We start from the raw sequence: 16,843 nt of genomic DNA on the forward strand, positions 1-16,843 counted from the left end.
CATGTATGTTGCCAAGACAATGAGCCAAATGGGGTCTGTATCCTGAGTTCAGGAATGGGACAGGGGTTTAAGTCTTGGAGAAAGAAGGACAGGGACCCATTCAATAACGAGAACAGCAATGAGATTTTTGCCCTACCACAGAGAAGTTTTTTTTTTTTTTTTTTCAGAAAGAATGAATATTTTTGGTAAAAACGGTTTCTGGGTAAGACCCCAAGTAGGCTTTCTCCTAGATAAATGGGAATAGTAATTTCTCATGAACTATAAAATGTATATAACAATTTAACATGTTGTGTTAAGATGAAGATTGAACTTTAATTTAACTATAGCAGAGATTAGCCCATCCCAGTAAATTTACATGTCCATTACCAATGGAAGGAGATTATGTGAAGCATGTACCATGCAAGGAGGCAGGCTGCTGGGCATTTTAGAAGTTTGCTTGTCACTCAATGGTCAGTTCTTCCCTGGACATCATTTCAGGAATTTTATACCTTTTTATCAATCAGTTCAGTCCTTCCCTCAGACCTGATGTTCTCTCTGCATAGGTGTTTTTTGCTTCCCCCAATCTGTCATATCTTTTATTGCCTTCACTTATTTTCTTTTAATTTTCTTTGTATTTCCTTTCTTTTGGTGAGAGTGGGAAGACACATCCAGCAGTGCTCAGGGATAATTCCTGGCAGGCTCTAGGGATTATGGATTATGTGGGATGCCAGGGATCTAACCCAAGTGTACTCTGTAGAAGGCAAACACCCCCCCCCCCCCATCTGCCACTGCATTATCACTCTAACTCCACCTAGGATGGAGGGCCTTCTGATTTTATCTCACCATTAGGTGATAAGGTAGGGCAACCTGCCTTTAGTTCAAGATTGCTGCTGTTTCCTCATCGTCAGAGTGTCATATTGAACCTACCCTGATTCAAGTTGGTGCTAGAGCAGTATTAGGGCCTCTCCCTGGGAGGGAGGAGTTTGATTCTTGGTTCCGGTGCAGGGGACTGTGCCAGTTCTAAGGTTGGTATCTGGGGTTTGGAATTGGATAGTCAATGTCCAATCAATTGAGTCATAAGTCTAGTCCCCATGACAAATGTTAAGGGTGGAAGGCACTCCTGTATTATAAAATGTATGTGTTCTTATTCCTATTAGATAAGAACTTCTTTCTATACATAAGATTTCCCCTTTTTAGTGTGCCTATGCAAAAGGGAATGATGCCATATTATATTATCAGTGCATTTGGGGGTATAATTAACAAGCTATAAAATCTCTGTGTCCTGATTTTAACCTGAGCTCTTATCCCAAGCAAGGCTTTTCTACTAGGATTTCTTACTAAGCAGAATCAAACCAAGCAAAAAAAAAAGGGGGGGGGATGGAGGAGGCTACCTCTACATATGAAAATAAACATACTGCATTTATAACTATTAAGGAAATAACCATACAAAGAAAATGTAGATGAGTGGGGGATAAGATCCAGAGCACATTTTTGTCCTGCACTGTGGTCTTGTGGTGTCTGAGAAATAGTTTTTCAGCTATAAGGGATCAGGTAGTGTTCTCAAGCTGGGGGTTTCTCTCTGGAGCTGACCAGTAACAAACAACAGTCCACACCGAGGGGAGGTGGGAGAAAAAAGGACCAAATAGAATGATTCAGCAGGAGTGGTGGTTGCAGTTTCTTGCTGAGATGAGAGATGGGGGCTGAGAGGATATCCTTTTGCTTTGGGAGCTAGGTGGCAGCTTATTGGGGAAGAGGAGATGGTCTTGGTTTCTGAGAAGTTAAGAACTGAGGGTAAAGAGAGTTAAATAGGCAGAAATCACGAATCTGGAATGAGGGAGTGGGAAGATAGAAGGAGTTTTGTAAGGTGGTGAACTGGGTGGGGTGTAATATATATGGGGGGCTATATATATACAATATAGGTAGGAATTATTTACAATATAAAATAGGCAAAAATAGAGGAGTCCACTGCATACACATTCACATTCACTTATAGACAGACATTAGATATCTATTCATAGGTTGTAGTTGAAGGCCTGACCCTTATGGTCAGAGTGCTTAAAATAATGGGACAGGTACATAAGAGGGGAAAGGTTTTCTAATTACCAGGAACTTCATCAGTAATGGAGGTGAACTTTGCTAAATGAAGCTTTTAGGGTTAAATTGTGCATGGAGCATTTTTGATAAACATAATTTCACATCTAGAGTATTAAGCAATATGGTGGTGAGCACTATAAGAGGAGTCTATTCCAAGTAGTATCATCCACTATGTCTTGTGCATAGAGATTCATTTCCTGAAAGGAAACTGTCAATGTGAGCATTATGATAGTAATATAGCTTGAATTGAAAAAGAAAGATAAAAAGATAATAGTAATTTGCAAAAACATACTCATTGAACAGGGCCTGTAACAAAAGTTTATGGCATGCAGTTGCCTATTTCAGTGGTCTGTATGGACACAAGCATTAGATCATAGTAGCAGACATGATCAAAAAGTAATGGATAAATTGGAGTATTTTGTCAAGACATTGTCATAATGAGCAATGTAATTGGAGTCTAATATGATAGAGTACTGAATTGTGAATTAGGTGTTCAACCTGTATCTCCAAGAACCTCTGGACAAAGAAGTTGAGGAGTTATTTTATACATAAAAAAATCAAGGCATTAAAATATTGTGATAGTAAGCACTGCATTGGGAATCTCTGGCTTCCAATCATATTCTGTGCCTGTTTCTGTGGATTAAAAACATTAGAAAATTTTTATAGGCCCTTGTAGTGAGTAGTTGATTGGACACCTGTTCAATCTAAACAGCTTTTATCCATTGTTGCAGCTTTCTTTGTAGTATAAAAGAGAGTAAAGACTGTGTTTCTCCTCTTCCATTTGATTTGTTCCCTTCTCCTCTATATACCCTGACACCTGTGGTGTTCAGAGTATCTACTATTTAGACCATTGTGTTTATTGATCTATTCTAAATACCACATACAAATTATATCATTATGTATTAATCCTTCTTCTTCTGGCTTATTTAATTTAACATAATATTTTCTAGTTCCATTCATGTTGCTGCAAAATGCATGATTGTATCATTTCTTACTGCTATGTAGTATTCCATTATGTATATGTACAACATCTTCATGATCCACTCATCTTTTGTTGGACATTTAGGCTGATTCGAAGTCTTAGCTATTGTAGAGTGCTGCAATGAATAGTGGCATGCATTCATACTTTTAAATGAATATATTTCTATCCTGGGGATAGATATACATGAGAGGGATTGCTGGGTCATATGGCAGCTCAATTTTGAGTTTACTGAGAACCCTGCATAATGTTTTCCATAGGGGATAGACCAAGCAGCATTTGCACCAGCAGTGGATGAGAGTTTCTTTCTTACCACATTCCTGTGAACAAAATATTTTTTATATGTGCCATCCTCACTGTTGTAAGGTGGTACATTATTGTTGTCTTGATGTGTATTTCCCTAATGATAAGTGATGATGAATATGTTCTCATGTGTCTGTTGATCATCTGTTGATCTTCCTCAGAGAAGAACAGAGAAATCTGTTCATTTCTTCTCCCCATTTTTTGTCTTTTTTTTTTTTTTTTTTTTTAGGTTTTGTGGAGCTAACATTTGAGAGTGCTTTGTTTATCCTGGATATCAAACTTTTATCTAATGTGTTGAGTGTAAACATATTTTTCCCATTCTGTTAGCTGTCTTCTAGTTTTAGCCCAAGTTTCTTTTGCCACGCAGACACTTTTTAGTTTTATGTAGTCCCATTTATTTAGGTTTGTCATTATTTAGCTCTTGTCATTGACATCCTATCATCAAAGACTTTTTTGAGGTATAAATCTTGGATTGTTCTGCCTATGTTTTCCTCAGTGAACTTCACAGTTTTGAGTCTGATTTCAAGGTCTTTAATCCGTTTTTAAGTTGACTTTTATGTAAGGTGTGAGGTATGAATCAATCTTTAATTTCTTAAAGGTGGTTATCTAGTTGTTCCAACACCATTTGTTGAGATGCCTTTGTTTCATTTCAAGTTCTTGGCTCCCTTGTCAAATATTAGTTGACCATATATTTGGCCATATGTCACTGGATATTCTATTCTGACCCATTGGTCTGAGACTGTCTTTGTTGTAGTACCATGCTGTGGTTTTGTAGTAAAGCTTCAAGTTAGGTAAAAAGCTGCCACCCAGTTTATTGTTTTTTAATATGGATTTGGCTAACCTAGGTCTTTTATGGTTCCACAAAAACTTTATAATTAATTGTTTTAAGTCCTTAAAAAATGATATCTGAATTTAAATAGGCTTTGCATTGAGTCTATATAGTAGTTTAGGTAAGATTTTGATGATGTTGATTCTTCTTATCCATGAGCATGTGATGTTCTTTCAATTCTTTAGGTCCTCTTCATTTTTTTTCTGAAGTGTTTTGAAGTTTCCATGCTATCCATCTTTCACCTTGTTAAATTGATTCCTAGATACTTGATATTTTTAGATGCTATTTTAAATGGGATGGACTCCTTTTTCTCTTTCTCCTCTGCTTTTTTAGTTCTATGAAGGAATGCTACTGTCTTTTGTGTATTGACTATGTAGCCAGCCAATTTGCTGTATCAAGTTATTGTTTCTAGGAGTTTTTCTGTAGACTCTAAGGTTTTCTATGTTTATTGTCATATCAACCGCAAATAGAGATAGTTTGACTTCTTTCCCAATATGAATTTCTTTGATTCCCTTCTCTTGTCGGATTACGGTTGCTAGGGCTTCTAATACTATGTTGAACCAGAGTGGAGAAAGTGGGCAGCTTTGCCTAGTGCCTGACCTTAGTGGAAATTCTTTCAGTTTTTCACCATTAAGTATAATGTTGACTGTGGACCTACTCATTGTACAATCACTGGCCACTGCACTTGACTTTTTGATCTGTATCTTTTATTATTTATGCCACATAGCCTATGGTAAGTTTAGAAAGCAAGTCAAATTCGGGTTGACTGCAAAGGAACCTTTTATTGCTCTCTGAAGTGTGATCTTGTTCCAATCTTTCCTGCTCATTGAATGGCCTAGTCATATACCTACCTAGTCCATGGTATTAAATAGAATTTTCTTATGCCTGACAACCCTCACTCTTCCTTCTTTTCTGAACTATTCCTTAAAGTACCTCAGGTAAGTTGAGATAACCCTAGTTTTAGTAGTTCAATGCCATGAAACTACAATTCATCAAATTGCTATCACTGCTTTTCCAAGCATGTTTTCTTTTTCTGTTACTAGAAAGAACTTTTCTCCTTTCCTATCTTCTTGCTTACTACTGTTTGCTAAATGCACTTTAGGACGAAGAGGAATTATATAACATTCTCCCTCTAAACACTCTGCATGTCTTTATGTCTCTTAGAAAGCAGCTCATTTTCACCGAATTCTTTCTTTTTAATATCTTTATTTAAACACCGTGATTACAAATATGATTGTAGTTGGGTTTCAGTCATGTAAAGAACACCCTCCCTTCACTTAATTCTAGCCCAACTAACCAACTTCCTTTTAGAATCTAGTTCATTATATCCTATATTTCTTCTGCCTGATATACCTCTATACTTGGTTTTTGCTTAATTAACTCATTTCATTTTTAAACTCATCTTTTTTAATTTAATTTTTTTATATTTGTATTTGTGTTTTTTTTTAATTTTTATTGTGACCAAAGTGCATTACAAATCTTCCATTGCATCATTTATGGTACATAGTGACAATGAATGAGGGGCATTCCCACCACCAGTGCTGTCCTCCCTCTCCCCTGTTCCCAGTATGCATCCCATATCTCCCTCCTCTACCCCCCAGTATTCTAGTGCAACTGGTCTCCACTTTACAGCTTGTTGTAGATTGAGCATCCATTCCACCATCATTGGAGATAAAAAGGATAAGAAAAAGGGGAGAAAAAATTTGGTGACAACTACCAAAAAAAGAAAGAAGAGAGAAAAAAAAGAAGAAAGAAAAATGGAAGAAAAAAGAAAAAAATGGACCTGGCAAATAAAAATAAAAATAAATCTATAAATAATAACCACAAGTGTGAAAAAGAAAAAGTGAAAGAAAAAAGAGAAGGAAAATAAAGTAAAAAACTAACAAATCAAAACAAAACAAGAAAAAGTATGGGTGCTGGAGTGGTAGGGTTTGGCGTTCCCCCCACTTATTATTTTTTTTTTTTTGCATAGGCACAGTAAGCATTGGGGAAGAAAGGGAATTCCCGTGGCCTAAGAGATTCAGGGTTTCTCCATCCTTGAAGCATACCATCATGGGATCAACCTCTGGCTCCATATATACTCATTACCCCATCCCAAAGGCTTTTTTGTGATGCCAGGAATGTTTCCTCTCGATTGTGTGTGAGAAAATCAAGCCACTGTAGCTAGCGATCTTGGTATTTGCGCAGTTATAGGTCAGGGTCTAGGATAGAGTCTCTAGGTTCTAGAGGTTCCTATCCATCGTTGTGGTGTTCAGTCTTCTGTAACACTTGCTCCCTGTTTTTGTTCAGTCCCTAAGCCGAAGCCTAGGATTTTATGGGTCCAAAGGTTCTGCTCAGTCTCTGTTGTCCAAGTTGGACCTCTGAAATAAGACATCTTGTTGTTTTTGTTGTTTTTTATGTGTCCTGGACTACAGCCTAGGGTAGGGTTTTCCTTATTAGTCCCAAGGTAGGCTCTGTTCAGTCACAGTTGTCAAAGTCAGTTTTCTGTTGTTGGTGCTCTAATTTTTCACAGTTCAAAGGACGATAGCTCTTCTGATTTCCATTTAGTGTTAGGTGTTGTGATAGGACAGCCTGGTCTTAGGGCAAGTTTTCCTTTCCTCATTGTCATATCAATACTGGCACAAGTTGGTGCCAGAGTAGTGTTATAAATCTCCCAATGGAGCTTAGTTCCTGGTGGTGTTGCCTGGAGCTGTATCCTTTCTATGTCGGGGATCTGGGGTTTCAGATTGGACTAACACTGTCCAATCTCCTGGGGACTGGTTGTATCCACATGACACATGTTCAGGATGGGAAGCACCCTTCTGCTATAAAAAGTGAGTTCCTATCCCTAGAAGATAAGATCTTGTTTCTGTGTCTATGGTTCCCCCCCCCTTTTTTTTAATGTGCCCATACAAAAACATATAGTGTAATACTGTGTTGCTGGTGCTATTCTGGGTAAGGATGACAGGCTGAACACACACAGTCTCTGTCATCTGGTTTTGTTCTGAGCTTTTATCCCAGTCAAGGCTTTTTGTACAAAACAGCACCAAAAATGGTAAGGATAGAGGAAAAAATGTATATATTAAAATAGAACAAATAAATAAAACTGAGTTAAAAAGAAAAGGTATTCGAATAAATCAAGTGGTGGAGGAGGCTACTTGTATATTTAGGAATACACATCTTAAGATGTATTGTTATACAGGTATTGAGCTTCCATAGGCAATATAAGACTCCCAACTAAGTCTTTTGATATATTCTTGTGGGGAGTAAAAGCCAAGCTACTTTTTGATTCACAGGCCTTGGAATTGAGTTTGAGAGATGCTTTGCTGCATTACAAGACCATATAGTGTCTTTGAGCTGGGAGTTTTGCTGAGGCCGATTCTTGTATCGTGCAACAGTCCGATTTGGTGGGGGTGAGAGGGGCCATCAAGCATGAATCAGCAGGCGTGCTGGCTGTAGTTCTTTGCCGATGCATGAGAACGGGGACCCAGAGGGTGTCTTTCACTGAGGAGCTGGAAGGTAGTCTGTTGGGGCAGGAGGTCAATCTTGGTGCCTTCCAAGTTAGGAACTGAGGGTAAAGAGGGTTAAATTAGGGGAAGATAATGGATCAGGATTGAAAAATGAGGGGATAGAGGAGACACAACAGTAGGGGAGAGGCAGTACATGACAGGGGTGATATACATACAATACATATATATGAATTATTTGTGATTATGGCTTGGAGTCAGTATGGAAAGTCACGTCCATAAAGACTGACTTTAAAGATCTATTTGAGTGTTATCATCCAAATCTTTGGTATTCCGTTTCCTTTCCTTGGAACCATCTAGAATGAAGAACATTTTTAGATAATACTTAAAAAGTAATTTGTTGCGTGGGCCAGTTATAAAAACGAGTATTAGTAAGAAAAGACACCCCTACAGGGGGTCCAGTATGAATATGGGAGGAGTTTCCCTCCTCCCCCCTCTCCCCAGAGCCCAGTTGCCAAACCTGGCCCTGGAGACCAGTTTGGCATGGGGGGGGATCTCGGTCTCCTGGACTAGGTGGTCAGCCCAGGAGGCCATTGGCCAGCTGTCTGCCCAGATTCCCAGCCATACCCATAGGAGAGGAGCAGGAATCCTGGCATGTGGGATCGTCTGGGTCCAGCTGCAGCCTCCCTCTCCAGTATGAAAAAGCATGGGGGAGGAGTTTGCCTCCTCCCCACCCTCCCAGAGCTCAGATGCCAGACCTGGCCTTGAAAGCCAGCTTGGTGTGGGGGCTCTCAGTCTCCAGGACTAACTGGTCAGTCCTGAGGGCCTTTGGCCAGCTGTCTGTCCAGATTTCCAGCCATGCCAGTAGAAGAAGAGCAGCAATCCTGACATGTGGGATTTTCTCGGTCCAGCTGCAGCCTTCCTCTCCAGTTTGAAAAAGCATGGGATTGGAGTTCCCCCACCCCCAGAGCCCAGTTGCCAAACCTGGCCCTGAAGACCAGTTTGGCATGGGGGGATCTCGGTTTCCTGGACTAGGTGGTCAGCTCAAGAGGACATTGGCCAGCAGTCTGCCCAGATTCCCAGCCATACCCATAGGAGAGGAGCAGGAATCCTGGCATGTGGGATCGTCTGGGCTTTTAAACTCATCTTAAGCAATATTTCTTTAGAGAAGCTTCCCCTAAACTCTGCTTAGTCATATTTACAATTTTACATTGTTTATATGATTACTATTTGTCTTTCCAAGTAGATTTTTACATTTCATGGTAACAGGAAAAATTGAGTTTTGGGCTATGTTATATTTTTAGCAGCTAATATTTTGTTTAGCATGCAATAATCTTTTAATACTTTGTGTTAATAGAGTCAAGCATTTTTTTGGGGGGGCCACACCCGTTTGATGCTCAGGGGTTACTCCTGGCTAAGCGTTCAGAAATTGCCGCTGGCTTGGGGGGACCATATGGAATGCTGGGGGATTGAACCACTGTCCTTTTTTGGCTAGCACTTGCAAGGCAGACACCTTACCTCTAGCGCCACCTCACTGGCACTGAGTCAAGTACTTCTAATTTTTATATTCATAGGTCTGACAGTTTCATTAGAAGTTTCAAACTAAAGGATATTTCCTATATTCCTGTTCAAGATGACTGAACAAGCAGCAGCAAGAATTCAAAGTAAGTTTATATTAAAAAATGCAAAGCCTATAATATAATATTTATGTAAACTATATATTTGATAGCTTAAATATTTTTTACTGTTTCTTTTTTCTCAAATAATAGTTTAAAAAACTATTTCTTTTTTTCTCAACTTATAGCTCTTTTGTAAAGTATTGGAAACAATTCATTCTCATTCTCTTTTTTAGATCACGAGGTGTTTTTTAAAAATTTGGAAAATTTTATTTTGGATCAAATGGCAAGAGCTAAGTGAGTATTAATTATAGCAATATATCAAGTAGCATACTCTTTGTTGACCACCTTGGCCTTAAAGTAGTATTTATCTTAAATATATACTAGAGTATAAAAAGTATAATATGTAAAATCTAGAGTGTATCTATCTGTATCTCTGAATATCTTTATCAGTGTGACTAGTATAGCACCTTTATATTTATATATTGAAATAAATATTTTATTATATGTTGAATAGCATAAATAGATTTGTTTCATATGTATATATAATTATTTGATACTAAACAATTAGAGCTCTTTGATGTTGCTTCTATTGGCCACAATTGTCAGTGACATTGTTTTTATAAAGTATGAAGCATGAAGGAAATATAGTGCATGCCTGTATTTGGTATACACATGTAAAATCCCTCAGGGTAATTCAGACTTTGCTATTTGACTTTAAAGAATATACTATTTATCTGACTGCATCTATCTATATCTATAGAGTGGATTAATCCTGTTTCTATGAAGGATCTTTCTGGCACATGGATATATTAAGAATCTCAGCATAGATACTTACCTGGCAGGGGCGATATCATGATCACGAAGGTGGTTTCCCCAGGGCGAGGCTCACCCATTGCACTCCGGTTGTGCTGACCTCTGCAATTTCCCCAAACGTGGGAAACATGACTGCGTAATTTATGGTAGTGGGGGACTGTGTTCACGCTCTCCCCTGTAAGAAAAAATTTTCTAAAAAAAAAAAAAAAAAAAAAGAATCTCAGCATAGAGCTTGACATAAACTCATTACTGAGTAAATTCAGCTATTCATCATGTTGAGATAATAACAATGCAAAGTGCCTTACTTTTCAGAATTATCTGATTTTTACTTAAAATGGCTTTATTTGTTCTCTTTTCAGATATACAAGTTTATTCAATGATTTTATTGAATCTGAATTTTTTCTGATTGATGGAGATTCATTACTTGTTACCTGTGCATGTGATTCATCACTAAAGTCAGGGCAGGAGCTGCACCTCTTCTTTCTCATTGAACGCTATCTCACAGATCTTATTAGTAAAGGAGGACAATTTGCCATAGTCTTCTTCCAGGTAACTTATTATAGTTGAGTTATTTTCTAGGATTGAGATTTAATCCTGAAATTTTTTTTGTTTTGTTTTGTTTTGTTTTTGTTTTTGTTTGTTTTTGGTTTTAACCCCGTCAGCGCTCAGGGGTTTCCTGGATCCATGCTCAGAAAATTGCTCCTGGCAGGCTCGGGGAACCATATGGATGCCGGGAATTCTAACCAATGACCTTCTGCATGAAAGGGCGAACAACTTACCTCCATGCTATCTCTCCGGCCCCAAATTTCTTGTTATTTTATAGTTTACTCCAAATTAGAATGTATGATGATTTTAAAATAATGCACTTTTCTCTCCACCCTTGATAGGGATGCTGAGTATGCCTATTTCAACTATCCTGAGTTCCTTTCTTTGAGAACTGCATTAATTCTTCATCTAAACATAATACTGCTCAACATAATATTGATGTTCGAACTGATTTTTCTAGCTGCTTCTCAAAAGAGTGGACAACATTTTTTGCATGACGTGAACCATATTTTGTGATAATTTCAGATCAAGGCCTAAGTGAAGAGCAAACAAATCTTTTCAACCTTTTCATCATTCAGTCTTGGGTAATGAATGTGGAATGCTGTGCTTTCAACAGGTCAACAATCAAATATTCTTCGACTTTATGCATACTTTATGCAGAACAATTTATATACCTGCCGAATTGTATTATACAGTAAGTTGTAATTTAGAGAACTCATATAAAGATTACAGTTTACTAAATTGTTTGACTCCACTTTGTTTCCATGTTTGAAATAAAATTACCGTAATTCAAATAGATGTTGTCAATTACATCAATAGGTGTATGGTTGAAATTTATTGAGCACCATATTATACACAAGAATACTTTGTTCTTCTTACAAAATACATTATTCCCTCCTTTACAATCTTAAAAGGTAGATGTTAGTAAATTTGTGTTTTGAAAATTAATTGTTATGAATGAGACATGATTTGAGAAGAAGCAGTCTATCTGTTAGACCGTAGTTAGTAGCACTGTGCTGTATTTTTGTCCAAGATATGAAGACCATAATATGCTTAAAGTTGGATTGCAAGACTTACGTTTCAGTTGCTGGAACATCTGAGTGAAATAGTAGTTCATAAGGTGGCTTTGCATGAGAAAGTAATGGAAAAGCTGGATGACATAAATTTTTTTTGAATACTAAAATATTAATAGAATTTAAAATATTTAGAATTTAATTGCACATTCTTTATTTTTCTCTGGATATACTTCAAATGCATATATTCTGTATGTTTTTTTGGAAGTAAATTTTATTCTTTATACAAATACATCAGGTTTTTTTAATTCTCACTACTTTTAGTAAATTCAATGTTTTGGTTAAAAATAATTTGTGAATTGATCCATTTTTTATCCTTTGAGAATAGTTTCACATCCATATATTTGGAGACTTCTAGATGGTTATCATGAAATCTAAGATGGTTTATTTTTATTTTAGTTATTTAAGCTATGTTCTAACTCACATGCTTACTGATTTTTCTTACTTTTGCAGATCGAAAAGGACATTCTAAATGCATATAAAGCCCAGGTGAAGGATTTATTTTCACTTAGAAATTTGAAATTAAAAGTCTGTTTTTCAAAATTCTGATTGGGAAGATATGATGGATGAGGGGTATAGGAATTTATTATAAAAAACATTTAATTTGAATGAGTTATTTCATTATTTAAAAGAATTAAGAAGCAACCAATTTGAGTTGAAATAAAAGAGTTGAAAAAGAAAGAAGCAACCATTTCCATATGCTTTTCACATATATACTGAGATATATCTCTATAGCAGTCATTTTCTTAGTTGTGTCTTTATACACATTATGATATTTAGAATATAATCCTCATCCTCTTTTTTCTTATGGCTTTTTTTTAAATCATGAATGTGACTTTTGTTATTAAAAGAAACCCCAATAGTGATTAATTTTATTTCTACAATATATACCACAGAGTCATTTGAATATTTAGTTTTTGTTAGTACTTTGTACTTTTGTTTTTGTTTTTGTTTTTTCAGGCCACACCCGTTTGATGCTCAGGGGTTACTCCTGCTAAGTACTCAAAATTGCCCCTGGCTTGGAGGGACCATATGGGATGCCGGGGATCAAACCACGGTCCTTCCTTGGCTAGTGCTTGCAAGGCAGACACCTTACCACTAGCGCCACCTCGCCGGTACTTTATACTTTTTAGTTGAGATTGTTTTGCTAGTATTTTTTTTTACCTGAAGAGAAATTTGCCAGACTTTTTGAATTTACCTAGATGACAAGCAGGGGTATTTGGAGGTGATCATTAAACATTGTTGAGCACCTTGATGGTGGATATAGTGTTGAAAGAATGAATGCATGAAACTTGTTTACAGTATTTACTTAGAATTTCTGCATCAGGATGCCATGAAATATACTTGTCTCTTCTTTTCTTTTAATGTGTTTTTTTTGTTGTTTTGATTAAGGCCAAGTGTCCTTTTAGTTCATACCTTGTTGAGGTGGAGTATATATTTGCAATAGAACTTGATCTCCCCTATAACACTTCCCAACCACCTAGTATCACTGGCGTAGCCTTGTGGTCACAGAACTGCTGGCAGTTCTTCAGCATCACAGCCACCTGCCCATTATTCTGCCAAATATCTCCAGGGAGTAACCCCTGAACCCCCCACTCCCCAGCATGACCACCTTACTAGGCCTTCCCACTATGAGTAGAATGCTTTCTTCTTCTTTTCTTCTTCTTCTTCTTCTTTCTTCTTCTTCTTCTTCTTCTTCTTCTTCTTCTTCTTCTTCTTCTTCTTCTTCTTCTTCTTCTTCTTCTTCTTCTCGTCTTCTTCTTCTTCTTCTTCTTCTTCTTCTTCTTCTTTCTTTTCTTTCTTCTTCCTTCTTTCTTTTCTTCTTCTTCTTCTTCTTCTTCTTCTTCTTCTTCTTCTTCTTCTTCTTCTTCTTCTTCTTCGTCTCCTCCTCCTCCTCCTCCTCCTCTTCTTCGTACTTCTTCTCCTCCTCCTCCTCCTCTTCTTCTCCGTCCTCTTTCTCCTCTATCTTCTCCTCCTCCTCTTTCTCCTCTTCTCCTCCTCCTCTTCCTCCTCTACTTCTTCTCCTCCTCCTCCTCTTCTCCTCCTCTTTCTCCTCTTCTTCTCCTCCTCCTCCTCTTCCTCCTCTTCTTCTCCTCCTCCTCCTCTTCTTCCTCCTCTTCTTCTCCTCCTCCTCTTCCTCCTCTTCTTCTCCTCCTCCTCCTCTTCCTCTTCCTCTTCCTCTTCTTCTTCTTCTTCTTCTTCTTCTTCTTCTTCTTGTTTTTGTTCTTTTCTTCTTGTTCTTGTTCTTTTTGTTCTTGTTCTTCTTTTTCTTGTTGTTGTTCTTCTTCTTTTTCTTCTTCTTCGTCTTCTTCTGCTTTTCTTCTTTTTGTATGAAGTAATTTATATATCATTTAGATGACCTGCCCTTGTGGATTTGATAGAATCTCTTGTAAAATCATTTGGATATTTTTTTTGGGGGGGGCAAGGCAGAAGATTAGTTTCTTAATAGTTTTCAGCTTCTTCTATGGAATTTGGTTTCTTTAATCTTACTACTTCTAGCTGAGCATTTTGACTAAATTATTCTCATAAAGAAATTATTATTTTAATTTCTATTTTAAATTTCTTTTTTCTTTTTTGTTCTTGTTTTTTGCCTCACCTGGTAGTGCTCAGGGCTCACCCGAACTGTGTTCAGGGTTCTATCCTGGCAAGGTTTGGGAACCATATGAGGTTCTAAGGATTGAACACCCATTGGTCACATGCTAGGCAAGTTCCCTACTCTTTGTATTATCAGTCTAGCTTCACAGATTTGGTTCCATAGCAATTTGCAGAGTAGATGTTTTATGACAAATCTTTTCTTTGTTTTAATGGTTACATTAACCATAATTTTTACTTTCTATACTCTTATTTCTATCATAATTTTGTGACTTCAAACTGATGTTTTTCTACTAAAATTTTTCCAAAATTTTAGAATTTTTATTGCTTTTATGTTTTTATTTTTGTTTTTGGGCCACCACTGGTTACTCCTGGCTATGAGCTCAGAAATCTCTCTGGCTTGGGGGACCATCTGGGACACTGGGGGATCAAACTACGGTGAATCCTAGACTAGAGCATGCAAGGCAGACACCTTATGCCCTATGCTACCACTCTGGCCCTGAATTTTGATTTATATATATTTGTGTTTTTTTTATGTGTTCTTTCTTTTTATCACTTTTTGTTTCCCTTTTCTTTTTAGAAAGAAGAAAACATTGTTATGAATTAATATTGTGGCCCCTTTTAAATCTATTAATTTTTTATTATTATTTTAGTTCTTTGGTCACACCAGGTGGTACTCGGGCCTGAATTCCTGGCTTTGTACTCAGGGACCACTCCTGCCTTGGCTTGGGTCGGGGACTGGACCTGGCTTGGCAGTCTGCAAAGCAAGAATCTACCCCACCATATTATCTCACTGCTCTCCCTTTCATTTTCTTATTTCATTTTTTTTCTGGGCCACACCCGTTTGATGCTCAGGGGTTACTCCTGGCTAAAGGCTCAAAAATTGCCCCTGGCTTGGGGGGACCATATGGGACACCGGGGAATCAAACCGCAGTCCTTCCTTGGCTAGCGCTTGCAAGGCAGACACCTTTACCTCTTGTGCACCTCCCCGGCCCCCATTTTTTAAAAATTATTATTGTGTGTGTGTGTGTGTGTGTGTTTGGGCCACACCCGGTGACTTTTAGGGGTTACTCCTGGTTATGTTCTCAGAAATTGTTCCTGGCTCTGGGGACCATATGGAATGCTGGGGGATCCAACTGTGGTCTGTCCTAGGCTAGCGCGTGCAAGGCAGAGATGCCTTATCACTCCTTGCCACCGCTCTGGCCCCTCTTATTTTATTTTTTAATTTAAATTTTATTTTAGGCATTGTGATTCATGGTCTTATTAATGATAGGACTTTATTTTTGTTTTTGATTATTGTTTTTGATATTGTGTTGTTTTTGAGCATTATTGTTTTTGAGCATTGTGTTGATGCTCAGGGATTACTCCTGACTTTGTGTTCAGGAATCATTTCTGGCAGTTCTTTGGGGACCATATGGGATGCTGGGGATTGAAATTGGTTGGACACATGCAAGTCTAGTGCTTTTCTTGTACTATCTCTCCAGCCCTTTGTGAAATAGTTTCATAAATACAATGTTTTAACGCCACACCGTCCACCAGTGTCTCTTCTTTTCAGCATCTTTTCCCCCTACCTCCCACTAGGATAAGCTCAGTTCTGTGGACTAATTCCTTGGGTTCTACTTTTTGGCTATTTGATATTCCTTACTATGTTTCTTTCTATTCCACCTCTGAATAACCTCTGAAAAAGGTTATTCCATATTTGCTCCTCTTCTCACTTACTTTACTTATGATGATGGTCTCCGGATCAATCCAAATAGCAGCAAATTTTTTGATTTGTATTTTCTTGTAGTGTGGGAATATTTAATTTTGTAAATATTCCACAATTTCTTATATAGTCATCTGGTTTTGGATACTTGTGTCTCTAGATTTTGGCTGTTGTAATAGTGTCACAATGAATGTCGAAGTACAGATGTCTTTTCTGAAAAGAGTTTATGAGTCATTAATTAGGTTAGAAGCCAAGAGTTGCTGGATCATATGGAAGCTTGTTTAGTTTTTTGAGAGGTGTCCGTATTGTTTTTAAAACTTGTTGATCCAGTTCACATTCCCATCAACAGTGGAGGAGGTTTCCCCTCACATCCATGCCAATACTCATTGTTTCCTGCTTTAGATGTCTGCCAGTTTCACAGATATGAGATGATACCTTGCTGTTTTAAATTTTTTCACTAAGGTAAATGGATGCAGAGCATTTATAAAGTATATACCTATTGGGTATCTGTAGATATGAGGAAGTTCCTGCTCATCTCATTTTTTAAATTTTGATGAGGTTATTTGCTTTTTCATGTTAAGGTACCATGCATTGCATATACATATGCATAGCACCACATGGCCCCTGAGCATTTGAGCATTCCTACTGCAGAGATCATGGCCCCTGAGCATCCCTGGAGAGCCCTGGAACATTCCGTTTTGTGTGGCCATGGCAGTGGGGGAAGCGCCACCAGCAGCCTGTCACGTACACTGGCCTTTGACTTCTCAGGCATCAGAGACTCCATATTGCTCTCTAAGTCTCATAGTTTCCAACAATTCCCCCGTTTCTCTAAAATAGACAAAAGAGGAGGGTGGGTGGGGTGCCT

At 37.8% G+C, this 16,843-nt stretch overlaps 1 protein-coding gene and 1 non-coding gene across 2 annotated transcripts in view; both read left to right on the forward strand.

Moving 5' to 3' along the window:
• The window catches only part of LOC126007198 (probable ATP-dependent RNA helicase DDX60), a 139,540-nt gene that overhangs the window by 1,900 nt on the left and 120,797 nt on the right, over positions 1-16,843 (forward strand). Inside the window, 5 exon segments of the mRNA XM_049772674.1 lie at positions 9,483-9,543; positions 10,422-10,607; positions 10,947-11,020; positions 11,023-11,204; positions 11,206-11,302. Of these exon segments, the coding sequence (XP_049628631.1) occupies positions 9,483-9,543; positions 10,422-10,607; positions 10,947-11,020; positions 11,023-11,204; positions 11,206-11,302 (600 nt within the window).
• LOC126007476 (U1 spliceosomal RNA) lies at positions 10,077-10,240 on the forward strand. The gene has a single exon (XR_007495045.1). It is a non-coding gene; the product is annotated as a U1 spliceosomal RNA (small nuclear RNA).

Source organism: Suncus etruscus, chromosome 4 (assembly GCF_024139225.1).
Source record: "Suncus etruscus isolate mSunEtr1 chromosome 4, mSunEtr1.pri.cur, whole genome shotgun sequence".
Lineage (NCBI taxonomy): Eukaryota > Metazoa > Chordata > Mammalia > Eulipotyphla > Soricidae > Suncus > Suncus etruscus.